The sequence below is a fragment of the Erythrolamprus reginae genome, chromosome 2, assembly GCF_031021105.1.
Source record: "Erythrolamprus reginae isolate rEryReg1 chromosome 2, rEryReg1.hap1, whole genome shotgun sequence".
NCBI classification, from domain to species: domain Eukaryota; kingdom Metazoa; phylum Chordata; class Lepidosauria; order Squamata; family Dipsadidae; genus Erythrolamprus; species Erythrolamprus reginae.
Window position 1 is genome coordinate 115,541,762 of NC_091951.1, and position 24,202 is coordinate 115,565,963.

At 41.0% G+C, this 24,202-nt stretch overlaps 1 protein-coding gene across 14 annotated transcripts in view; it reads right to left on the reverse strand.

Annotated features, from left to right (window-relative positions):
• TCF7 (transcription factor 7) overlaps positions 1-24,202 on the reverse strand; it is a 152,454-nt gene that overhangs the window by 51,813 nt on the left and 76,439 nt on the right. For all 14 annotated transcript variants that reach the window (XM_070739248.1, XM_070739252.1, XM_070739244.1 and 11 more), the window contains exon 4: positions 8,905-9,037. In XM_070739248.1, coding sequence (XP_070595349.1) covers positions 8,905-9,037 — 133 coding nt within the window. The remainder of the gene's footprint in view (positions 1-8,904; positions 9,038-24,202) is intronic.

Here is a 24,202-nt window from a genome sequence, read left to right on the forward strand (position 1 = left end):
TGAAGAGAATTGAATGGGTTATCATGATGTTCAAAAGAGATGGTTTGAAGAGATAAGTATTCTTGAGTTCAGAAGAGTGGATATTGGTTACTCCAGGGGAAGAGAGGTCAGAATTAGCGTTGGGCGAACCCAACGAAGTTCGGGTTCGGCGAACTCACCTGAACTTTGCCGTGAAGTTTGGGTGAGTTCGCTGAACCCGAACCCGAGCAGTGCCACTCCGGCGTCCTTTTCCGTAAAAATAAACAAGGAGGTGGGGAATTCCCCACCTCCTTTTGCTATCTTTTATTTTTACGGCAAAAGGAGGTGGGGAATCCCAGGTGGCGGGGCTTCGTGGTGTTCAAATGAACGCCGAATGCTGAACCCGAACTTTTAAAAAAGTTTGGGTTCGGGTTTGGCCCTAACTTTGTAAGTTTGGTTCGCCCAACACTAGTCAGAACCAATAGCCTTGACAGAGAAGTGTCAAGGAAGGAGGGGAAATCCCACAAAACAAGATAGTGAGAACCTAAGCAGTGGAAGTGATGTGCCGGTGGCTTGAGGCTGTTAGGGTCTGTATGGTTGTCAACTCAACCCTGATAAGACGGAGTAGCTCTGGGTTTTGCCTCCCAAGGACAATTCCATCTGTCCGTCCATCACTCTGGGGGGGGGATTACTGACCCCCTCAGAGAGGGTTCGCAACTTGGGTGTCCTCCTCGATCCACAGCTAACATTAGATATCTATCTTTCAGCTGTGGCGAGGGGGGCGCTTGCCCAGGTTCACCTGGTGCACCAGTTATGGCCCTACCTGGACCAGGAGTCACTGCTCATAGTCACTCATGCCCTCATCACCTCAAGGTTCGACTACTATAATGCTCTCTACCTGTGAAGAGTGTTCAGAAACTTCAGATCATGCAGAATGCAGCTGCAAGAGCAATCATGGCCTTCCCTAGGTATGCCCATGTTACACCAACACTCCGCAGTCTGCATTGGTTGCCGATCAGTTTCTGGTCACAATTCAAAGTGTTGGTTAAGACCTATAAAGCCCTTCATGGCATCGGACCAGAATATCTCCGGGACCGCCTTCTGCCGCACAAATCCCAGCAACTGGTTAGGTCCCACAGAGTTGGCCTTCTCAGGGTCCTGTCGACGAAACAATGTCGTCTGTCAGGGTCCAGGGAAAGAGCGTTCTCTGTGGCGGTCCCGACCCTCTGGAATCAACTCCCCCCGGAGATTAGGATTGCCCCCACCCTCCTTGCCTTTCTCAAACCCCTTTAAACCCACCTCTGCTGTCAGGCATGGGGAAACTGATTCCCCTGGGCTGTTCCCGTTTTATGTATGGTTTGTCTGAGATGTATGACTGTTTTTTATATTAAGGGGTTTTAAATTGTTTTTAACTATTGGATTTGTACTGTTTTCTTGTTGTGAGCCGCTCCGAGTCTTTGGAGAGGAGCGGCATACAAATCTAATAAATACTACTACTACTACGACTACTACTACTACTACTACTACTTATATTATTATTATTATTATTATTATTATTATTATTATTATTATTATTATTATTATTATTATTATTATTATTATTATTATATTCTTGTCACAATGAAAAATGGGAGAAATTTAGGCCAGGATGAATATGCACCGGGCTCTCTAAAATATTTCAGAAGAAAAGGAATATCTGTAGGAAACAAAAGAGAGACCTATTACCAGCAGTGGGTTCTTCTTACCCGCATATTGGTGCATTATCCTGGTTATTTGGGCATCTGCACGCATGCTCCCTTGTGTGACTTTGCTTCCGGGCATTTGCAGGAAGCAAAAAAGTGCCAAAATCTCATGTGAGCATCCCCTCGCAAGATTTTGCTTCTGTGCATGAAGCCAAAAAAAAAAAAAAGCCCCAAAATTCTAAAAAAATAGATGGCGCCACATGACAGAGTGGCAAAGATGGCCCCAGAGTCATTAGCGGGCCACTACTGGAATGGCACACCCTAGCACAAAGTAGGAACCCAACACTATCTATTACTGAAGACAAAAAAATTAAGGTTGGCTTCAGAAAGTTTAGGAACTGTATTCAGGAAAATAAAGCTCAGAATAAGCTGAGGCTTAAGAGAGAAATCAGATTATATATATGATATAATCTATATATATCACTCAGCTTGAAAACAAAGGAGGAATACACACACTGATATTTCAAATCAGTCTTTGTATATATAAAGTCTCATTTTTTTACAATCCAAAATCATGCACGTGATATAATCTTGGCAGTTTCTCAGAGAGGGTAATTAAGAGATAACAGTTCCACAACTATGCTGCTGCCAAAGATCAAAGCTATGTGTGCATTCCTTCATGGGATAAGGAGTCTCCAGTTTCACAGACTTATTATGACAGATTCTCAGCATCTTAGCAGACAGGGCACTTTTACTCCAAGGATTCTAGTAGGAAAATAACAGGTGGCTAGCGTAATCTGGCTGAGACCTCAAACATCATCCAACTACATTGCAAAACGTTGTAACTCCACCCCAAATTATCCATACAGCACCTTTAAATACCTATAGGAAATGGTCAACAATTCCCTAGAGTTGGCAAACTATAGACTACAGTGTTCCTTCAATTTTCGCGGGGAAGCAATCCGAGACCACCCGTGAAAGTTGAATTTCCGTGAAGTAGAGATGAAGTAGAGATGCGGAAGTAAATGCACTATTTTGGCTATGAACAGTATCACAAGCTTTCCCTTAACACTTTAAACCCCTAAATTACAATTTCCCATTCGTTTAGCAACCATTTAGATTATTACCCACCATGTTTATTTATTAAAGTTTATTTTAAAAAATATTTATTAAAGGCGGACGAAGGTTTGGCGATGACATATGACGTCATCAGGCGGGAAAAACCGTGGTATAGAGGGGAAAAACCGCGAAGTATTTTTTTAATTAATAATTTTGAAAAACCGTGGTACAGACTTTTCGTCAAGTTCGAACCCGCAAAAATCGAGGGAACACTGTACTTCCTTTTTCCATACAGTGATCCCTCGATTATCGCGAGGGTTCCGTTCCAAGACCCCTCGCGATAATTGATTTTTCGCGATGTAGGGTTGCGGAAGTAAAAACACCATCTGCGCATGCGCGCCATTTTTTCATGGCCGCGCATGCGCAGATGGTGGAGTTTGCGTGGGCGGCGGGGGAAGAACCAGGAAAGGTTCCTTCGGCCGCCCAGCAGCTGATCTGCTCGGTAGCGCAGCAGCAGCGAGCAGACGAAGATCGGGGTTTCCCCTTTGCGTGGGCGGCGGGGAAACCCCGATCTTTGTCTGCTCGCTGCTGCTGCGGCCGCCCAGCAGCTGATCTGCTCGGTAGCGCAGCAGCAGCGAGCAGACGAAGATCGGGGTTTCCCCACCGCCCACGCAAAGGGGAAACCCCGATTCGGCTCCTCGCTGCTGCTGCGCTACCGAGCAGATCAGCTGCTGGGCGGCCGAAGGAACCTTCCCTGGGTCTTCCTCGCTGATGCCCCCGCTCGCCCGCCCGCCCGCCGCCCGCCGCCCACCAGCAAGAGGGGGAGAGATAGAGAAAGAGAGAGAAGGAAAGAAAGAGATGAGAGAGGGAGGAAGAGAGTGTGAGAGAGGAAGAAGCAAGATAGAGAAAGAGAGAGAGAAAGAAAGATGAGAAAGGAAGGAAGAGAGTGACGTCATCGGGTGGGAAAAATCGCGATATAGCGTTTCGCGAAGAACGAGATCGCGAAAATTGAGGGATCACTGTACAAGTATTCTTGCTGTTTTCTTAATCTTCTAAAGCGAGCATCTAATAAAGGCTCCAGATCTTCCTCCTCATCTAAGTCAGACTCTACTGTCATTGGCATATCTCCCACCTGTGGTGCTGCTTAAATTTCATCCATGTCTATTTCTTCCTCACTCTCATTCTCTGCGTCAGCTGGCAACACTACTGGCCCAGGATACCACGATGGGCCTGGCTCATCCTCCTTAGAATCCATCATTACACAAGGTGGACGAGGAGCACTCACAACACAACGTGGAGGCTTCAGGAGACAGGGGCTCATCTGGAGATGCTCCCCTGCAGATTGTGCCTGGTGTCCCCAGGTGTGAGGGAGTGGGCAGGCAAGAAGTGGGTGCAGCGGCTACTTGTTCAGGCAGGGCCAGGGAGAGAAGGGCTCATCTGGAGCAGCTAAACTTAAGCAAGGCTGTGCTTGGCTGTACCTGAATCAAGCTAGAAAGAACCTGGCACAAAGGCATTGAGCAAGAAATGCAGCTTCCCCTCCCTTCTTCCCCAGCAGTCCCAACAGTAAGATGCAGAAGAATGACAGCAAATATTCAGAGCAGATTTTCCCAGCAGTCAGACCACAGGGAACAAATTGACATTTTAAAAAACTCTTGAGTAATAGCCACATGGGTAAAGTTAAGGCAAAAATGACCCCGGGTTGGACTTAGCAGTGGTGGGGGAGACAATCTCAAATAGCAGCCACAGCAGCGTTCATCCTCGCTTAAAGGCGTTCACATTTGGAGAATATTTTGGCCCACTGCAGCCTCTGTAGCTGCTAGTCACCCTGATGACAGGCTCTGCGCTGCCACAACCAACAAGGGCGAAAGCAGCTCCTATCTTTCCGATCTCCCCATGGCAGTCTTTCCCTTCACCTCAGCTGGGGCTCAGCTTGTCAGTGAACAAAATGGTTCGCAAGTCCCTCCCATCCGTTGCCCCCTCGCCTTCTTGGGGAGGATAGCAGGCCATCTTGGGAGTGAAGAAGAATACAACCTAGTACCCCCTCCCCTCCACATATGTAGGGAGCTATTCTTAGCACATATTACCACAGAGAAACCTCTAGAAAGGGGTGTCCAAGTATGGCAACTTGAAGATTTGTGGACTTCAACTCCCAGAATTCCCCAGTCAGCATAGCTCAATAAATAAACTAACTTTGTGCCACTGCCTGCCTGCCTGCCCACCCTTGCTCTGCTGAGATTAAACGTTGCCCTGAATCATTTGGGCTGGAAAACACTACCCACCCACCCCATCCCTTCATCCACTGGAGTTGTCCTTCTGCTTTCCCCAGTCGCTTCCCTGATTCCTCCTGTTGCTTCCCACCCCCCTTCAGTAAAATTTTGATTTGCACAGGCACAAATAATTCACGTGAGGAGGAACAGCTGGGTTCTCTTTTGAAATGCAGCGCTGCTACAAACCTGGGAGGTTTTCTCATACAGATTTGGTGTATTTCTCCTTAGCTCCAGTTTGTTTTTCAATTCCCACCCTCCAAATCCATGCAGGGAAACTTCCCAGGATTTTCAGGATACCCTGAACTCCAGAGGGGTTTTTTTTCCTGTGTGGCTTTTGCTGGTGGGAGGAAGGGGAAGCGAGCTGCTGGAGCTCACTTTTCGCACACACCTTGCTGCCCAAACCCGTTGCCCCTTTGGGTCCTTTCAGTCCGGAAAATGTTGTGGGAGAAACTATCAAGAGTGCCAGCGAGTTTCTTTGTCTACATGAGCCTGGGGAGTGGCAGCAAGGAAGTGCAGGAGACTTGGCTTCTGCACATGTGTAGAAAACCCCGGGGAAAATATAAAGTAAAATAAAATAAAAAGATGGCACTCACAAACCGGCACCAACAGAACAGGTTCTGTGACGTCACTGTGACGTCACTAGCAGGTTGCTACTGCTACTGGTCTGAACCGGAAGAAACCCAGCTCTGGAGAAGAGAATGAAGCCTCTTAGGAGACCAACTCAATATCTGCAAAATCTGCGTTGTTAAGAATAATGCCCAAACAATACTCAAAGGGTCTTTGGATATACTGTATTTTTAAGACACACTGGAGTATAAGACGCACTTTAGTTTTGGGGAAGGAAAGTAGGGGGAAAAAATCAACTTATCTGGCTAGTGTCCTTAGTTTATTTAGCTTCAGCACATTATTTGATCCCCTGATTAGGGCTGGAAAAGCCTTTTTCAGAGGCAGTAGGAAGGAAAACAAGCCTGCAAGGACTTAGGGCAGGAAAAACTGCTTCGGAAGGAGTAGGAATAAAAAAAATGCTGCTAGCCAGGAAGATAATTAGTACTGTGTTAGGGCTGGAAAAACCTTTTTCAGAGGGAGTAGGAATGAAAACAAACCTGCAAAGACTTAGGGCTGGATAAAACCTTCTTTGGAGGGAATAGGAAGCTGGGAAGATCATTACCACCTAGATAGGGCTGGGGGGGGAAAGCTTCAAAAAAGCTACATCCAGAATATAAGATGCACCCAAAATTTCAGCCTCTTTTAGGGAGGGAAAAGGTGAGTCTTATACTCTGAAAAATACGGTAGTCAGTTTTCAATTTCATACCCATCTTTCCATAATCCCTGTGTTTGGCAGCCTGCTTAATGATATTCAACATTCAGGTTTGTTGTGATTTTAGAGCTTGGGGAGTGGGGGGGGGAGAAAGAAGTAATTGCCAATTATTTCAGTGGGAGTAAAAAAACAAATAAACAAACATACTGAGAAATATTATGGATTTATACCTCACAAGATGTGTTCCTTTAGAAATGTTGCTATGAGATTGAATGTAAATGTGTAAGGTAAAGGTAAAGGTTTCCCTTGCAGATATGTGCTAGTCGTTCCCGAGTCTAGAGGGCGGTGCTCATCTCCAAAGAGCCAGGGGTGTCCGAAGACATCTCTGTGGTCATGTGGCCGGCATGACTAAATGCTGAAGGTGCATGGAACGCTGTTACTTTCCCACTAAGCTGGTCCCTATTTTTCTACTTGCATTTTTATATGCTTTTGAATTGCTAGGTTGGCAGAAGCTGGGGCTTGTAACGGGAGCTCACATGATGCTAGGGATTCGAACTACCGAACTGCTGACCTTTCTGATCGATCTTAGCCACTGAACCACCCTGTCCCTAGTAAGTGTCTAGGAAAGCCAAAAGCCTTCTATTCTATTCTGTTCTGTTCTGTTCTACTCTATGTTGCATTGTGAGTATGGAGTGTGTCTGGAGTATATGAAATAAGATGCATATGGAAGACCCAAAGGGCAATGTATAAACCAGCGGTCCCCAAACTACGGCCCGCAGGCCACATGCATCCCGCTGACACCATTTATCAGGCCCATGGGTCTTTTCCAAGGCCGCACTGGAAAAGCAGTGAGAACGTCCCCCTCAATCTCATATCACCCAAGGTAAAGTAAGGCTTGCTGAAAGCCGAGCTGGGCACAACACACACACATACACACACACACCCGCCGCCTCCTCCTCTTTGAGTTGCTAGTTCCAATTTTCTGAATGGGGATTGAATGGGAGTCCGGGGTCGGAGGGTGGAGGCTTGTCGGGCGAGTCCTCCACTGGGAGAGAAGAGGGAGGGTGAAAGAGGGAAAAGAGAGAGAGAGAAGTGGAGAGAAAGAAAGGAAAGGGAAAGAGAATGGAAAAAGAGCAAGGGAAAGAGAGGTGGAGAGGAAGGAAGGAGGGAGGGAGGGAGGGGAGGGAGGGAGGGAAGGAAGGGGGAGAAAGAGAGGGAGAGAGAAAGAAAGGGAGGGAGGAAGAGAGATAGCAAGAGACAGAAAGAAAGAAAAAGAGCAAGAGAGAGAGAGAGAAAGAAAGCAAGAGAGAGAAAGAAATAAGGTATGTGCAGTGTGCATAGGAATCTGTTCATAGTTTTTTTTATAGTCCGGCCCTCCAACAGTCCAAGGGACAGTGAACTGGCCCCCTGTGTAAAAAGTTTGGGGACCCCTGGTATAAACCCCTGGTGGGCAATCAGATCAGGAGAAAGACACTAAATGGAAGGAAGGGAAGGAGGGAGGGATGGATCACTTTTCTCATATGCTTTTCTTTTGCTGGGCTGGAAAATACCTTCTCTGACAGGATCAGAGCTTTTGTTTCCTTCTATATGAAAAGTTAATCTTAACAGGAAGAGGGATTTACTATATAATCCTTTGTGAGCACGCCAAGTTAGAACAAATCTGTGCAGACTCTGCCAGATAGGTATCCTCTGTCTTTGTATTAGTTCTGTGAGTAGATATGTAAGTAATTCAGTGTTAAGACTGATCAGTAAGTAAGTGACGAAACTGCAAATGAAAGTATGCCGGCCTGTGAATCTGAGTTTTGGATAAAATGTGAATTATAAATGAAAAAGGAGTTCCATTCATATTCTGGCTCTTATCACCATTTCACCTCAAACAAAGACTTTTGTAGACAAAGTGTGAGGGTCGTGCATTTATTCTTGGGTGCATCTATAGCTTTCTTGCCTACACTGTATATAAAAAATGCATCCCGAACCACACTGGTAGGAACCCACCCCTGCTCTGATACTAAACCTCTAAGATACATAAAGCAAAGTATCTTAACCAAACACGCACTAGAAGTAACTAGTGCTTGTTTGGTTAAGATACTTTGTTTTATGTGTCTCAGAGGTTTAGAAGCCTATCAGAGCAGGGGAGGGGGTTCCTACCGGTGCAGTCTGGTGCTCCGCTCTGGTAGTGGCCCACCAATTGTGCAATTTTGGCATGGTGTCTTTGCCAGTCTGTGTGTGCCGTTAAATTTTTTTCCTAATGTTTGCAATTTTTTGGCTCTCTGAGCATATGCAGAAGGAAAATCATCTCTCTGTGTATGCACTAGGGGACCCATACATGTGAAACATAATGATGCACACGCAGCACACTGGTAGGAAGGTAAGTGGAACCTGTGCCTGGATCAGAAGAACTATGAAAGGAAAAAATTGGCCTCCAAAACCTCCCGATGACTTATTTATTCCATTTCTCTGTCCAGAATGTATATGTTTGTTGGGGCAGAGCAGGCAGTTCAATTTCCAAGACTAATGAAGGTGGTATGTAAAAATGGGCAGAGTCCACTATACAGCACAGAGTTGGCATCTGAAAGTCTGTGGCAGACATTCCAAACTTCATGACTTTGGCTAAATTCCCCACAGCACACACTTTTTAAACCACAGATTAGCATCACAGGAGAGGTGAAGAATTAGTTACCTTGTTTCTGGTTGATGTCGGCTGGCAGGTGTGGTGAATGGGAGCCATGGCTGAAATGTTCATTGCTATATGGGATGAGTGGGGTGAGTGGATGGACCCCATGAGATGGCTGCACTACGGGAACCTTGTTAGACTGAAAAACAGAAGTCAGAAGAGAGAGGATTTAGAAACGCTAGCCTTTGATCTCTGCAAATTGAGAGTGCGGGGGATAAAAACTCAAGCCAGAAGCATCCTAAAATTCCTCTCTTCACCCCTAAATTACTTATCACCAGTAACAATACAACAACTTGCTCCAAAGAAGCTTTGGAGATGAATATGCAAACACCAACACTTCAACAGAGGAATAGCAGGGAAGTCTGACTATGTCTTTATTAGTGAGATAGCTGAAACAAAAATGAATTAGAACAGGTTTGCCAAATTTAAGATTTACTTTAGTAATTGCCATGCTTAGTAATTAACTGGCTGAATAGCGCTCTTGTTGTGTGAACTGCTTGCCAGCATCCCTCAAGATTATTATTATTATTTGGGTCACATGCTCTTCACATGTAAAGTGCTTACCTCCAGCATCCTGCCAAAATTAGCATGTCAATTTATTTTGTATACATTAGTTCATCAATTTATTTGCTAGACCTATTTACCTATAGCAACAAAACAAAGAAGCATTTTTGCTTTATTGGATACTGAGCAGTTCCTCAGATCTTAGAACTTTTACAAGCTTTGCATGTTAGGATGGCTTTAATTTAAGAACTTTTCAAACTAATACTTATTAGAGTTGGAGAGTGGGTATTCCTCTAATGTTGCTGAATTATAGCCTTCAGCATCTCTCAACATTAACATTTTGGGCATTATTGTTCAGCAGTGATAATTTAGCAATGTCTGCAGAATTTAAAAGATTGTGACTATGGGAATAAAATCATTATGTGGTACTAGTGCCGTACAGTGCTGATGCCAAGGGAACACTAGGAGACTGGCCATATACTGTACATATACTCACAAGATTTCTAAACCCTGAAGTAGATCAAGGCAGACCTGGAAAAAAAGCAGTTTTCAAAGTGCTACTGAAAAGTATCATGAACAAGTGTGAATCTGCATGCTTGCACAAACACATGTGGGACACATGTGCTATCCAACAATGTTTTGCAAGTCCAAATTAGTGTGTGAGGAACAGCACAGAGTTTATGAGCTTGATGCCTTATATTCTGTGGAGAGAAGTGTAACTTATACACTTACTCTGTGGGACAAGAGTAATATCATATCAAGTTACTCTATAACAGTGGGTTATCTTTTAAAGGACTGATAATGCAGCACAGTGATCATTTTGTACTGCACAGGATATGCAGATTATTCATGCTTGAAGAAAATGCACCAAACACATTCACACCCAATGTATTTGGTGCATTTCTCCTTATTATGTTAAAGAAGGATAAGGAAATAGGCCCACATTTACCAGGCTATTGTGTTGCAGTTATTTATTTTTTTTCCCAGCTGAAGAGAAAGAATTGGTTGAAAAGATTAGGTTGAAAACTACCAATAATTTCCAGCTGCAGCAAATTCAGACGAACTTGTTTTCAAATGAAAAATAGTAGTCATACTATTAGAGAATATTCCTCCCTGCCTCAAGCATTCTTACCATTTCATACTTGCCCAGTTTCGCCCATGGTTGCCTTTATAATGACACTGACAGTACCAACACTGGAAAAATTGAGGTTTGTCATTCCGAAAAACCCTCAGAAAAGTATGTGGTAGGGAACAAAAGGACTATCAAATACAGGATATTCACTGATTGAAAACCGAATCTTGTAAACTGCCACATCCCTTATATGTGTCCAACAGAGAAAAGCACTACTAAACGAGTAAAAAAGCAAACCATCACATCTATGTTTGATACTGTCGCACCTGGCATTTTATACATATATACACTGAACATGTTCAAGGCAATTAATATAGTAGGGAGGGGGTGGAGAAATGCTGAATATAATGAACTCCACCAAATGAGCCCAGAGGATAAGAATATGTTTTGATCACTCAAGGTAAATCACTATTGTATAATCAAAAAGTAACACCATCTGAACAAGGGTACACAAAACAAAGCATGAAGCAAATGACTGACATTAACATATATAGCTATTAGTTCATTCCATATACACAGAACAAAGTGATTTGCATATTTATATGTGCAAAGCAGAACCGGTCAACTGAGCCACATACCATTAGGTTAAAATAAATAAATAAAGCGCTGTATATAGGAAACATACATCTCTTTCTCAAATGGAGAATACTGAAAGATAATTTGCCCAGTTATTAATTTTAACGCATTATTGAATTATCCTGATGTCCATAATACATAATATATATATATATTTCTAGATAAATATATATTTACTAGTTTTTTCTCATCATTCCTATCACCCATTTCCTCCTTGTTGCTTGTATTCTTAAGATTTTTATTAATATTGATTGTTTCCTGACTGCTTATATGACCCCTATGATAATCATTAAGTGTTGTACCTCATGATTCTTGACAAATGTATATTTTATTGAAAGCATATGCACCAAAGACAAATTCCTTTTGTGTCCAATCACACTTGGCCAATAAAGAATTCTATTCTATTCTATATGAAAACCATAGCAGAAATTGTCAAAGTAAATTAAATAAGGCATGCACAGCTCTCCACATAACTAAGAAAAGGTATGAGATGGCTCACTGGGGGACAATTCAACAATTCAATTTAATTATTTAAAATAATTAAAATTATTTTAATGTTTGTCATTTATATTCCATTTTGTCCCTTTTTTCTTTAATGATTCTATTCAACTATTTCTTTGAATTAGTGTAACTGATGTCCTGTGGTGAGTTGAACTGTGGTGACTTGGTTGTGGCAAATTGTCATAGACCCACCTAGAAAAGGGTACGGAACAGACTTATACAAACTTATACACTTATACACACTTGCACTGCAGAAAAGGTCAGGTACTCATCCTACTCCAAGTGAGGATGCTCTATTATCAACTGCTTGTCATCTTGGTGTCAACACTGACACTGAGACGTGTTGTGGTTAGCTCTGGCCCATCTCCTGCCCCAAGGAATGTGCATGTGGATGTGGGGGAAACAGCCACATGCCACAGGCCTGTTTTGCTCCCGATGGAATCTGCCGACGAAGCCTCCTCTGACCAAGGAAGCGTGAGTGACAGGGAAGAGGGGAGTTTGGCAGACAGCCCAGGAGGAGATCAATCATCTGTATCATGCCTGGATTCTGAACAAGAATTAATGACACATCCACGCATGCATAGAGTGATGTATAGGAGACAACAACTGAAGGATTATTACAAGAGAAAATGAGGCCACCTGTGGTTGGGTGGGGCTGCTGTAATTAGTGCTACAGATAAAAGTGCAGCTTGGCGTTTTCGCCTCATGGCAGTTTATCTGATTCATTGTTTTGTCAAGATCGTGGTTTTTGTGCTGTTCAAGATTGTGTGTGGACACTCTGGACTTTAGAATTGGACTCAATTTCCCAGTTATTGGATGAGCAATTGGATTGCATTTAACCTGTGCCTTGTGTGTACCAGAAAATCCCTTTGACATTTAAAAAGGGAGCTGTTTCTGTTTTTCTGTTTATAATAACTTTTGGGTTTTCCTTTTATTGTGTGGTGTGTGTCTTCCTGGACTAATTACCCTGTAATTACGGGTGGTTGAAACACGCCAGCAGAACAAGATGTATTAATATTTTGTTCATAAGTATGACGCCAATAATACTATTGTAGATTCATTGTATGTGCTGTAAATAGTACAATGTATTATGGTAAATTCAATTTCAGTATGATCTGAAGCATTACATGGTATCCTTCATATTTTCATTGGATATTATATTTTCATGAGGTTTTCATAGGGAAAAAATGAATAAAACACAATATAAACAATATAAAAAAAGAAGATAATATTGAAACAGAATAAAGAAAACAAATCCTTCCTAATACCATAACATGGCACTGGACCAGATAACTTATGGGACTGTCTTCTGCTTCATGTATCCCAGCAACTACTCAGTCCCACAGAGTGGACCTTCTCCAAGTCCCACCAGCCAGACAATGCCGTCTGGCGGGGCCTCGGGAAAGAACTTTCTGTGGCGGTTCCGGCCCTACAAAATGAACTCCCTCCAGAGATTCGCACTGCCCCCACTCTCTCCGCCTTCCGTAAGGTTTTAAAAACCTACCTCGGCCGACAGGCTTGGGACCATTGAGTTTTTAATATCTAGCTTGGCCAATGATGGAATGTATGGTGTATGATGAGATGAATGTGATTGATTCATTTTAAATATTGGGGTTTTTAGATGGTATTTTAAAATTAATTTCTAACATGTTTTGTACTGATCTTTGTTGTACTGATCTTTGTTGTAAGATCTTTGTTGTACTGATCTTTGTTGTAAGTCTCAGGAAAAGGGCAGCATAGAAATTAAATGAATGAATAAATAAATAAGTTTGGTGCAGTGGTTAAAGGCACTAAGTTATAACCAGGAGACTGGGTTTGAGAATGTGGCGGCACTGTGCTTTCCATCTAGTACTTCAGAGGGTAAGATGTTAAAATGAGCCAAAAGAAAGGCTGTGCAGTGTGCTGAGCAAGCAAGACTGAGTAAGTAGTTGAGTTTTGAAATCCACAGCTGAAAGCTAGCTTATAGCACCCATGCAATGTCAAAGACCCTTCAATGCATTTTGGGCTTAGCTCTCTCTATTCTGAGTTAGAGCAGAATAGATAGGCCACAGTGACACAGCTCAGATGAGATTTTAATTTTCCACCTTGTTGAAAGTTCTTCAAGACCACCAGTGAGCCATAGGGATACAGAAGCTGAAACTAATAAGAAAATGGCCAAAGGGGACTCTTTCTGATGCCAGTGGAACAATACCTACTCAATGCAGATTAAAGCATTTTAAATTTAGCATTATAAGCAAAAAGAAAAAAAACCCTAACCCCTTGCATAGATTGGGCAATGTCTACAGACTTGGAATTACATTAAGCACATATTTATATATCACACACATTTCAGATTTAGTTTTAGTTTTAAAAGCTTGATGGTGACACTCTTGTAGAAAACAAACAAACAACAAAGCATCAGTCCTAACATTGCCTTGATGTTAATGCTAATTTTGGCACAACTGGTTTTAATTTATTTCTGCTCAATTACAAATGATTTGCAAAAACAAAGCTATTTAAAAACCAGAACTTGTTTAATTTTAGTTTTTCCAGGTTGCAATTGAATTTAATGATCTTTGCTGCAATTATCTCCCCCTCTTATTAATATAGATACATCACATTTTGATCCTAGATATTGATCATAAGGTTTTCTCCCTGCAGAAATTCCACTTAGGCCCATAAAACCCTTACTGAGGCCCACCTGTGTCAGCAAAACGATTAATGTTTTTTGTAGATCCAAGGAGCTTTAAGGCTCAGTTTCAACCTCAAACCACAAGACTTTACAGGGTTTAAAAAAAAAAATTAATATGACAACCAGGCTCCTGTCTTTGTTTGTTTTTTAACTAATTAAATTCCCATATTAAGTCTACAAAATTACTGACTGTAGCCCTAATATAGTATGGTGGAAACCTCTGCTGCTGCCAGCTTTACAGTGCCTAGAGGTCTAAGGTCTTACCTTCCATCAAATTAACAATGGAAGGCAGTCTTATGTTTCATCCAGAGGCAAGAAGCCAAGTAGAGAGATGGGTAGGCCAACTAAATTCAATGAGATTTAAATAGTGAAATATTTAGTGTTGCAGCCTGGAGAATAAATCGTGAAGCACAGAAAGGCAGGCATAATTTTATTAAGAGATTTCCTGCTTCATTTTAGATCTGCTTGTATCATAACATACCCTTGATCAGAGCTGCTTTATGAAATGTAATTAGGATTTAAATTCCACTTCCTATAAATTAATACACAAACTTTGAGTAGCTAAAGAGGTTTTATTTGACTATTTTTGCATCTGATAAATTAAGCATTCGCTGCCTCTTTTTTCAGACAGTTGTCATATTAGATGCTTTGAGACGCGTGGGTTCTGGCTTACCTCCTGCTGGCTTGCTTCCTCCTGTACCATGTGGGAGTGCATTTTGCGAGCATGAATGTGCGTGCATGCACAGTGCTAAAAACCTAGCTTCTGAGCATGCACAGAAGCAAAAAAAAAAGCTTCTGCGTGTGCACAGAAGCAAAAAACAAGATGGGAGCATCATAGGCGCGGCCAAAAGAGATGGTTCAGGGGCATGTCCAGCTGGCCATTGCTGCTGGTTTGGTGAGTGGGGGGAAATTCCCACTACCGGTTCTATAGAACCAAATCAGCAGGAACCCCCTTTGCTTTGAGCTACCTTTCTTGAATATGGGAAAGTGTACAATCACTTTTTTAAAAAAGTATAAATCAAGTGTTATTTTATTTTTTTCCAAACTTTGGTCTTTCCAGATGTAATAGCCTCCTTCTCATTCAATGTGGCCATATGAACTGTAGTATGTGCCAAAGAATCCTGGCATCCTAAAGACAGGACATTTATTATGATATAAGGATAACACATTTGTCAGTCAAATATCAAGAGCTAGAAGGCTCTATTCTAACACATGCTGTAGTATATCCTTCTGGAAATTGCTGCAATATATTCTGCTGAGCTACAAATTGGGTTCAAATTTATTATTTCATTACTTATATAGGCTTCTCTATTCAGACCTTGTTGTGAATATTTATTTTTAATATGTGTATTTCTTTAATACATTCTAAACTCAGGTTCTATTTCATTTCTTAATGTATACATATTAGAGAAGGTCACAGCAGTCTAACATTCCTAACTATTTATCTAGATCAGTGTTTTTCAACCAGTGTGCTGCGGCACACTAATGTGCCGTGAGACATGGTCAGGTGTGCCACGAAGCTCAGAGAGAGAAAGAAAACAAGAGAGAGAGAAAGAAAGAGCAAGAGGGAGAGAAAGCAAGCAAGCAAGAGAGAGAGAAAGAAAACAAGAGAGAGAGAAAGAAAGAGAGAAAGAGAGAGAGAGAGAGAAAGCAAGAGAGAGAAAAAGAAAGAGAATGAGAGAGAAAGCAAGCAAGAGAGAGAGAGCAAGAGAGAAAGAAAGAGAGCAAGAGAGAGAGAGAGAGGGAGGGAGGGAAGCTGGGAGAGAGAAAGACATAGAGGGAGGGAGGGAGGGAGAGAGAAAGCAAAAAAGAGGAAAGAAGGAAGAAAGAAAGAGGGATGGAGAGAGAGAGAAAAAAGAGGAAGGGAGAAAAAGAAAGAGGGAGGGAGAGAGAAATAGAGCGAAAGGGAGGAAGAAAGAGAGACTTTTTTGTCCAAACATTTTTTAGCCGCCCCCCCCCCCGCCCCCCACTCAATGTGCCCCATGGTTTTGTAAATGTAAAAAATGTGCTGCGGCTCAAAAAAGGTTGAAAATCACTGATCTAGATCACGGTTTGGCAACTTTAAGATATGGGGACTTTGGCTCCCAGAATCCCCCATCTGTGAAGTCCACATATTTCAAAGTTGCCAAGTTTGAGAAACAGCAATTCAGGTAATTCACAAAACTTGAATGGTTAATGATAAAAATTCCTGTTTTCAGGTACTCAAAATATTGAGGATGGTATTTAAAAACACATGTGAGACAACATTTCAGTTTAAACATTTGAGAACCATAGAAGGCAATTCAACTGAAAAGCATGAAAACAGTTCATATGTAGTTTTGTTAAATTGATCCTTTGCATGCCTCTGGTATTTTTACTATCTAAGTTACAAATGAAATATGACTTGAAATGTCAGTTTCTGGGGTGGGCTCAGAATGTTGAATACCAACTAATATTTAAAAAAATTAAATGAAAGGGAACTTTGTTGCCCTCAATTCCATTTAGGCTCAATATTTTTAAAAAACAAAGTTTACATTCCTGCACATCATAGTATTCACAGTGAATCTTCACCAGTTAACCAGTAGTTGCTTCTTGGCCAATCACAAGGCCTTTTTTTTTTTTTTAAAGAGAATCACACCAGAATAATTTTCAATTTTGAAACTAATCTCAGCTACATATCAAGGTTTCATGAAAGGCAAAGATTTACCTGGAAAGAAATCAACAGCTATATAAGTTTTGAGAAACTATTTTAAGACGTTTTATTGTAATATCGTGCTACTGAAAATTACCCCATGGTTTTGAAAACCTGTGTACATTCAGTTCATACAAACATTGTCACTTTAAAAAAAAAATATTGAGAAGTAGGCACAAAAATAAAAAAAATCCACATTTTTTTCTTCTTACCATCCTTGCTTCAAAGTGTTAACAGAGTCTTCCTTTGCTTGGCAGATTCAACTGCTTCTTAAATTACAAGGATTCTGATCTAAGGACAGTTTTCCTGTGGGTTTCTCTGAGATTTAGAGATGGCACTAAGTGCTTTCAAATAGCTTATAGGAAGTGAACAGCTAGCTTAACAGCTTGGCTCCCTCCCAAACCTCTTGTGGACGCACACCTGCAATCTTATTTCTGTTATTTACCAGGCACACATTTTAAAGAGATAAGCAGGTACTGCCACAGTCAATCAAAAATACATTTCATGCTAACCACACCATTCAAATAACCGAACAGACATTTGACTTCTGTGGTGAACCTCCCCCACTTAGCGGGGTCTGCAAAGAGAAGGAAAAAGCTTTCTTGTGCTGGGAAAGACATCTGCAGTCCTGAGAAAGGCGAGAGAAGTGTCATTTGTACTCGGTTTCTCAGAAAATTCAGTTTTTCTTAAAAGGCATAAATGCAATTGATATGCTGGGGCGGGAAGCATAAATACAGTGGGAAAAATTATTTCATCTGAAAAAGTTGATTTAGAGCCAAACTATTATTGGTGGCGTGTTTTCTTCCCTATATACTTAGACCAGCAATGATTATAAAGCCATGATGGCGACTCTATGACACGCATGCCACAGATGGCATGCGGAGACATATCTGAGGGCACGTGTGGTGTTGCCCTATGTCAGCTCCAGTGTACATGTACATACTGTCCAGCTGGTTTTCAGTGTTCCAGAGGATGTGGGGACTGGGGAGGCTATTTTTGCCCTCCCCAGGCTTCAAGAGACTTTCCTGAAGCCTGGGGAGGGGAAAACAGCCTTCTACCACCCTCCAGAACAAGGTTATGCACACATGCCTGTGGGAGAGGGCATTGCATTATGGATGTGGGCATGTGTACCCAGTGATGGGCTATACCAAAAATTTTACTACCACACTGTGGGCGTGGCTTATGCATTTTGTTTCAACATCTTTCAGTGCAAATTGGGTGCTCTTGGGTGGAGCTCCAAATTTTACTACCGGTACTGCATTCTTGACCGTACCCGTAGGAGCCCATCACTACGTGTACCCGTTTGGCACCCAATTAAATAAAGGTTCTCCATCACTGGACAGTAATATCTTCATCAGAGAGAACATTATTGACACTAGTATTCTAATTGTGGGAATCTCCTTGAAAGTACATAAGTCCTGTGGACTTACGATCACAATTGAGTCCAAAATTTATGTTGTTAAGTGAGACATTTGGAATATTACTGTTGTTTTTCCTATGGACTGACAAGTGGTTATCATTTCTGCTAAATCTTGGCACTTAAATTTTTTAGACTTGCTGTGATAACTTTAGCTAAAATTATTTTTATATTTTATGTTGCTAAGACTTCAGAGGTTCGCACAATCATTGAAACAATGAAAAATCAGTTAAGCAATAGTGAAAATAAATTAATTAGTGCAATTAATATGTACAATACAGTATTAATTGATAATGCAACCAATGCAGACCTTTCTTGATAGATAGATAGAACTTGGTTAATACAGTGGAACCTCGACATACGAGCAGCTCTACTTACGAGCTACTCGAGATAAGAGCTGGGAGGGGAGCGACATTTTTGTTCGCCTCCCGAGCTCACATTCGGGATACGAGCGCCAAGGAGCTGTCTCCTGAAGCCGAACGCTAACTTCCGCGTTCAGCTTCAGGAGACAGCTGCGAAGCGGCGCGGGTGTTTTAAAACGTCGCAGCCGGCCTGGGGGGCTCGGGGGCAAGCCCCCGAGCCCCCCAGGCCGGCTGCAACGTTTTAAAACACCCCCGCCGCTTCGCAGCTGTCTCCTGAAGCGGAACGCTAACTTCCGCGTTCAGCGGCAGCGGTTTTTTTTTGTTGTTGCACGGATTAATTGACTTTACATTGTTTCCTATGGGAAACAATGTTTCATCATACGAGCGTTCCGACTTACGAGCCTCCTTCCGGAACCAATTAGTCTCGTAAGTTGGGGTTCTACTGTATTCCAAACACAACAAAAGATTTTGTTTATGGCTTAATTTTTTAATTTTATATTTACTAATATCCATAGAATACTTTTTCATTTCTTCCTAGAATGCTTTTATTTATGGAAACAACAGGAAGCTTCTCTATAAACTGATCACATGCTGTTATACGGTAATTTGATTCTGTATCAATTCAATTGCATTAATATTGTCTCTATATTCATTCATACTAAAGCTGGACAATCTCCCTTCCATTAATCAGAAACCACCTCGAGTCCTGCTTCCAACACTGGGCACCCTTATTAAAAAAAGGATTCAGACAAATTGCAACAGGTTCCAAGAAGGGCAATTAGGATGATCAAAGTCTTGAAGATGAAGTACTAAGAGGAGACATAGAAAGAATGGGATCTATTTCAAGGAAAAATAATCAGAGGGAAATACATTACCCAACTGGAAATACCTGGAGATTCATGTAGAGAAAGATACAGAACAAATGTAAGAGGAAGACAGATTCTAGCTGAATGTTAAAAAAGAAAAACTTCCTAACGATAACAATAGTTTGGTAATGGAATTAATAATTGTATCTCAAGAGATGGTAGGTCATATTTTGCTGCAGTGTTTAAGATGGCTATGAATAATCATTTCTCAATATGATGGGTATCTTATCACAAATATAAACTGCAGCTTTGCACACTTACATTGCTGTGATTTCCAGTTGCACTCAAAACTGAAATCTACATTTGTGAAGAACAGATGACCTTTTGATTTGCCACATGGGAACCTGGTTAAGAAAATTCTGGTTAGCAAAATACAAACTGATTTTGTGACCCGGGAACGATCCAGACGGTACTGTACATATTTGCTGTCGATTGATAATGGATTTGCTCTTAATTAATTTGGTAATGGGTGGATCAGAAGAAAGATTTACTTTAAAAAGTCACCCTCTTGCAACTCCTAGAAATTCTGCTATGGCTGTCAGTTTAAATTGCAAAACAGAACAAACATTCTGAAAAAAAATCAAGTTTAGGGATACCTACTTTAAACTGATTCTCTCTCAAAATATACAAAGGATGAAATGTACATTTACTTTTGTGCTAATTAAAAATATAATGTAGGGATTACTATGTAAATATAATGACACGGGCTTGTGGGCATACACATGCGAAAATATGAAAAGATTTTTTAATGTAGCTGGTTAAGGCAAGAGAATGTGGAATTAATTATCTATTTCTTTTAAATTCTCATGAAGAGATGTACAGCTGATAGTGTTTTTGATGTGGTAGCCCATATCTTCCTGGAACATATGCTTGCAAACATTTCTGTAAATACTTCACATTTTATAGGGTTCACTGCAACAATCACCATGTAACAGACTATCTTAGCTTTTCTATCTTAGAAAAAAACTATCTTAGCTTTTCCATTTGAAGACATTCTTCCTGGACCACAAATTATTATTTGCTATCTAGCTTTTAGTATATAGCATGAGATGAATTCGTTTATTTCTGCTTTGATCTTTTTTTTCATTCCACAATATGTTTTATACTCCCAATAGACCCACTGTAAACAGAAGTTTGATAGTTGGTAGTCCATGAAATATAGTAGACCTATATTTTAGACTTTTAAAAGCATAAAATTCTTCATTACAGATGCCACATATGTTGGATGCCTCCTTCATGAAACTTGAATCTGCATTTTCCAGGAAAAGAACAAGGCATTATTTGCTATTTGCATGGCTAAGATAGTTTTGCCTAATTTTAATTTGTATTGGGGATATTAATCTCTAGCAAAGATTGAATAGAGTATTGTAACCTAAGAAAAGATAATTTATAGAAACCTAGCCACCTCTTCTGTATATGATTTCAGTGTTTAAGAGAAAAGCAATGGACAGGTTACTGGATAGTTTATTTGCTTTGCCAGCTCATTGTAAAAAACAAGTTAAGGAAGGGAAAAAATATCATCAGCATGACTCTTCCTTAATTAGATTGTTTAATTAAGTACCCTCTGTGAAGCTGTAGAACTCAGAGGACAAGCCCTGTTACAATAAAAAGAAATGAGTGACATTATTGAATAAATTGGTACAGGATTTTCTCCCAAAAATGTGGCTGAATTGTCAAATGGGTAAAACAGACACTGCATGGTTCATTATGGCCATGCCATTAATCCCTGAGAATATAGGTTAACTCCAGAGAGTTGACTGTAATTGTAACTCTATAGAAAGTAATTAAGGAAAAGGTAGTTTCAGCCCATTTCCAATGTCCATTGTTCTGTATTTGGTAAGATGGGACATTCACTCTTATCAATCCACCATTGAAGGATATATTCAGGGGTTGGCTACTGCCTGGACCGGGGGGGGGGGGAGACACAGTGGGGGTAGCGAAAATGGAGCTCCACCCCAGAGCACCCAATTTGCACTGAAAGATGTTGAAAGAAAATGCAGAGTGACCTGCATAAGTCATGCCCACAGTGTGGTGGTAAATTTTTGGGTAGCCCTTCACTGCTGAGACCCAAATCAAGAGGTATACTGCCTCAGAGTCAGGGCTCACCAATCTGGGTTTGAAAAGCAAGCCAAGCCTGTTCATTTTTAAAAGGAGTTTTCATCCCCATAACTGACCCTATATGGTAAACACCATTCTCTTCTGCACTAGTGCAGGGTGGAGGTTGGGGAACTAAATGAATTGGCCCTAAGATCAAAAAAAGAGGACAGATTATAGCTTCATCTACATAAACAATGCTGGTGTTTAATATTATTTTTTAAACAGATTTCATCACTGTTTTAAAAAAAGAAACCATTCAAGTCTTCAACTTGCCTCAAGCAGCCATCTTGGTCACTAGTGAAGCTGCAATGGAAACAACCCAATGGGTTTTGATATGACAAATATTACACTGTTATTAACCAAACATTGTACACTGTTATTAACCAAACATTGTACACAACTGAGTAAATTTGCCTTGTGGTTCTTAGCAGTCAGGCAAGTAAGCCATGGCTGTGGTGAATTCAATGAGTCATTTCACCCTCAAAACGTTCCTAGTTTGCAAGCCCCCAATAAGCTATTATAGAAGAGGAGACAAGATTCAGATCAAATTCCTGGTACAAGAAGTGAAAGTATTTATGAATCTTTAAATATTATGGCTAAGAGGAGTATTATGTAAAATACAGCATCTATACAGAAAAATAGAATAACAGAGTTGGAAGTGGTCTTTGAGGTCTTCATATTAAACCCCCTACTCAAGCAGAAGATTCATTCATTCATTCATTCATTCATTCATTCATTCATTCATTCATTCATTCATTCATTCATTCAATTTGTATGCCTCTCACTCCCGCAGGACTCAGATCCTCTATCATGTCAGGCAAGTGGTTGTCCAATCTTTTCTTTAAAAGCTCCAGTATTGGAGCATCCGCAACTTGTAATGGCAAGCTATTCCAATGATTAATTGTTCTCACTGCTGGGAAATTTCTCCTTATTTCCAGATTGGTTCTCTCGTTGATGAATTTCCATCAATTGCTTCTTGTTCTGCCTTTGTGCTTTGGAGAATAGGCAGATCCTCTCTTCTTTGTGGCAGCCCCTTAAGTATTGGAACACTGCTACTAGGTTACCCCTAATCCTTCTTTTCACTAGACATACTCAATTCCTGCAACCATTCTTCATATGTTTTAGCCTCCATTCCCCTAAACATCTTTATATTTCTCTACACTTTTTCTGGAATCTCAACAGCCCTTTTATAACATGGTGACCAAAACTGGATGAAATATTCCAAGTGTGATTTTACCAAGGCATTATAAAGTGGTACTAATACTTCACATGATCTTCAGTTTATCCCTCTGTTATTGCAGCCTAGGAATGTGCTAGGTTCTTGGTGGCTGCAGCACTCTGCTGCCTCATATTTAAATGGTTGTCCACTAGTACTCCTAAATCCTTCTCACAGTTACTACTACTATTGAGCCCTCTATTTTATACCTGTGCATTTGGTTTTTCTTGCCTAAATGTAGAACCTTACTTTTCTCAGCATTGCATTTTGTTTTGTTAGATAGAGCCCAATGTTTAAGCCTTTCAAGATCCTTTGATATCTTGAACCTATTTTCTGGAGCATTGGCTATTTCTGCCAGCTTTGTATCATCTGAAAATCCTCTTCTGTCCCCACATCTAAATCATTTATGAAGACATTGAAGAGTACTAGACTAAGAGAGAGCCTTGAGGTACCCCACTGAATGCTTACCCCCATGCAGTTCCATTTAGGATTACTGATGCTGTTGCAAATCTATCTAGTAGTGATGTTTTTTAACTTACATTTTTCTACTTTATCAAGTGGTAGATTTGGTCTACTTTGTCAAATGCCTTGCTGAACTCCAAATACAGCATTTTTCTGGTATACTAATTTTGTCAGGAAATAATGTTAGTAAAGTTAGTTTGGTTCTGGATTAATATATTTTGGGAATCCAGCTACTGCTATTTGTAAACCTGAATTGAGAGAATGCTGGGTGAATGTAATCATTGTGGCAGATTCAGCAAACATGACATTGTGAAGTGTGAAACATCAAGCAAAGGAGACCTGGATGTGGATCAAAATCTAATAGTTACAAAGCTCCCTGCTATATATTCCAGAGAGCACCTGCTCAACATAACCTAACATAAGCTGCACAGAAAAAGAATGATGATAAAATCTCACAGCTTCTGTATCAGTTCTCAAATTTGGTTTCATGCCCTTCAGTGGTGGGTTGCTCCAGGTTCTGCCCAGTTCTGCGAACTGGTAGCGGCGGTGGCAGAAGGCTCCGCCCACCCTCCTGGCACACATTTGTGCATGCTTAAACCAGTAGCAATGAGTTTTAGAATCCATTACTGATGCACTTCTCAAAAGATATGTCAACAACAACCTCAATAACTTTTCAACTTGCTGTCAGGATGTGATAGCAATACAGAGTCATTTCAGAATTCAGCAGATTGTTTTTGTGTTTTCTCACTTTTGCTGCAATCAGTTTGCTTCAGCCCACTGGCATTACAAAAAGGAAATGAGGGAAAGTTATTGCAACCTACGCTTGGGG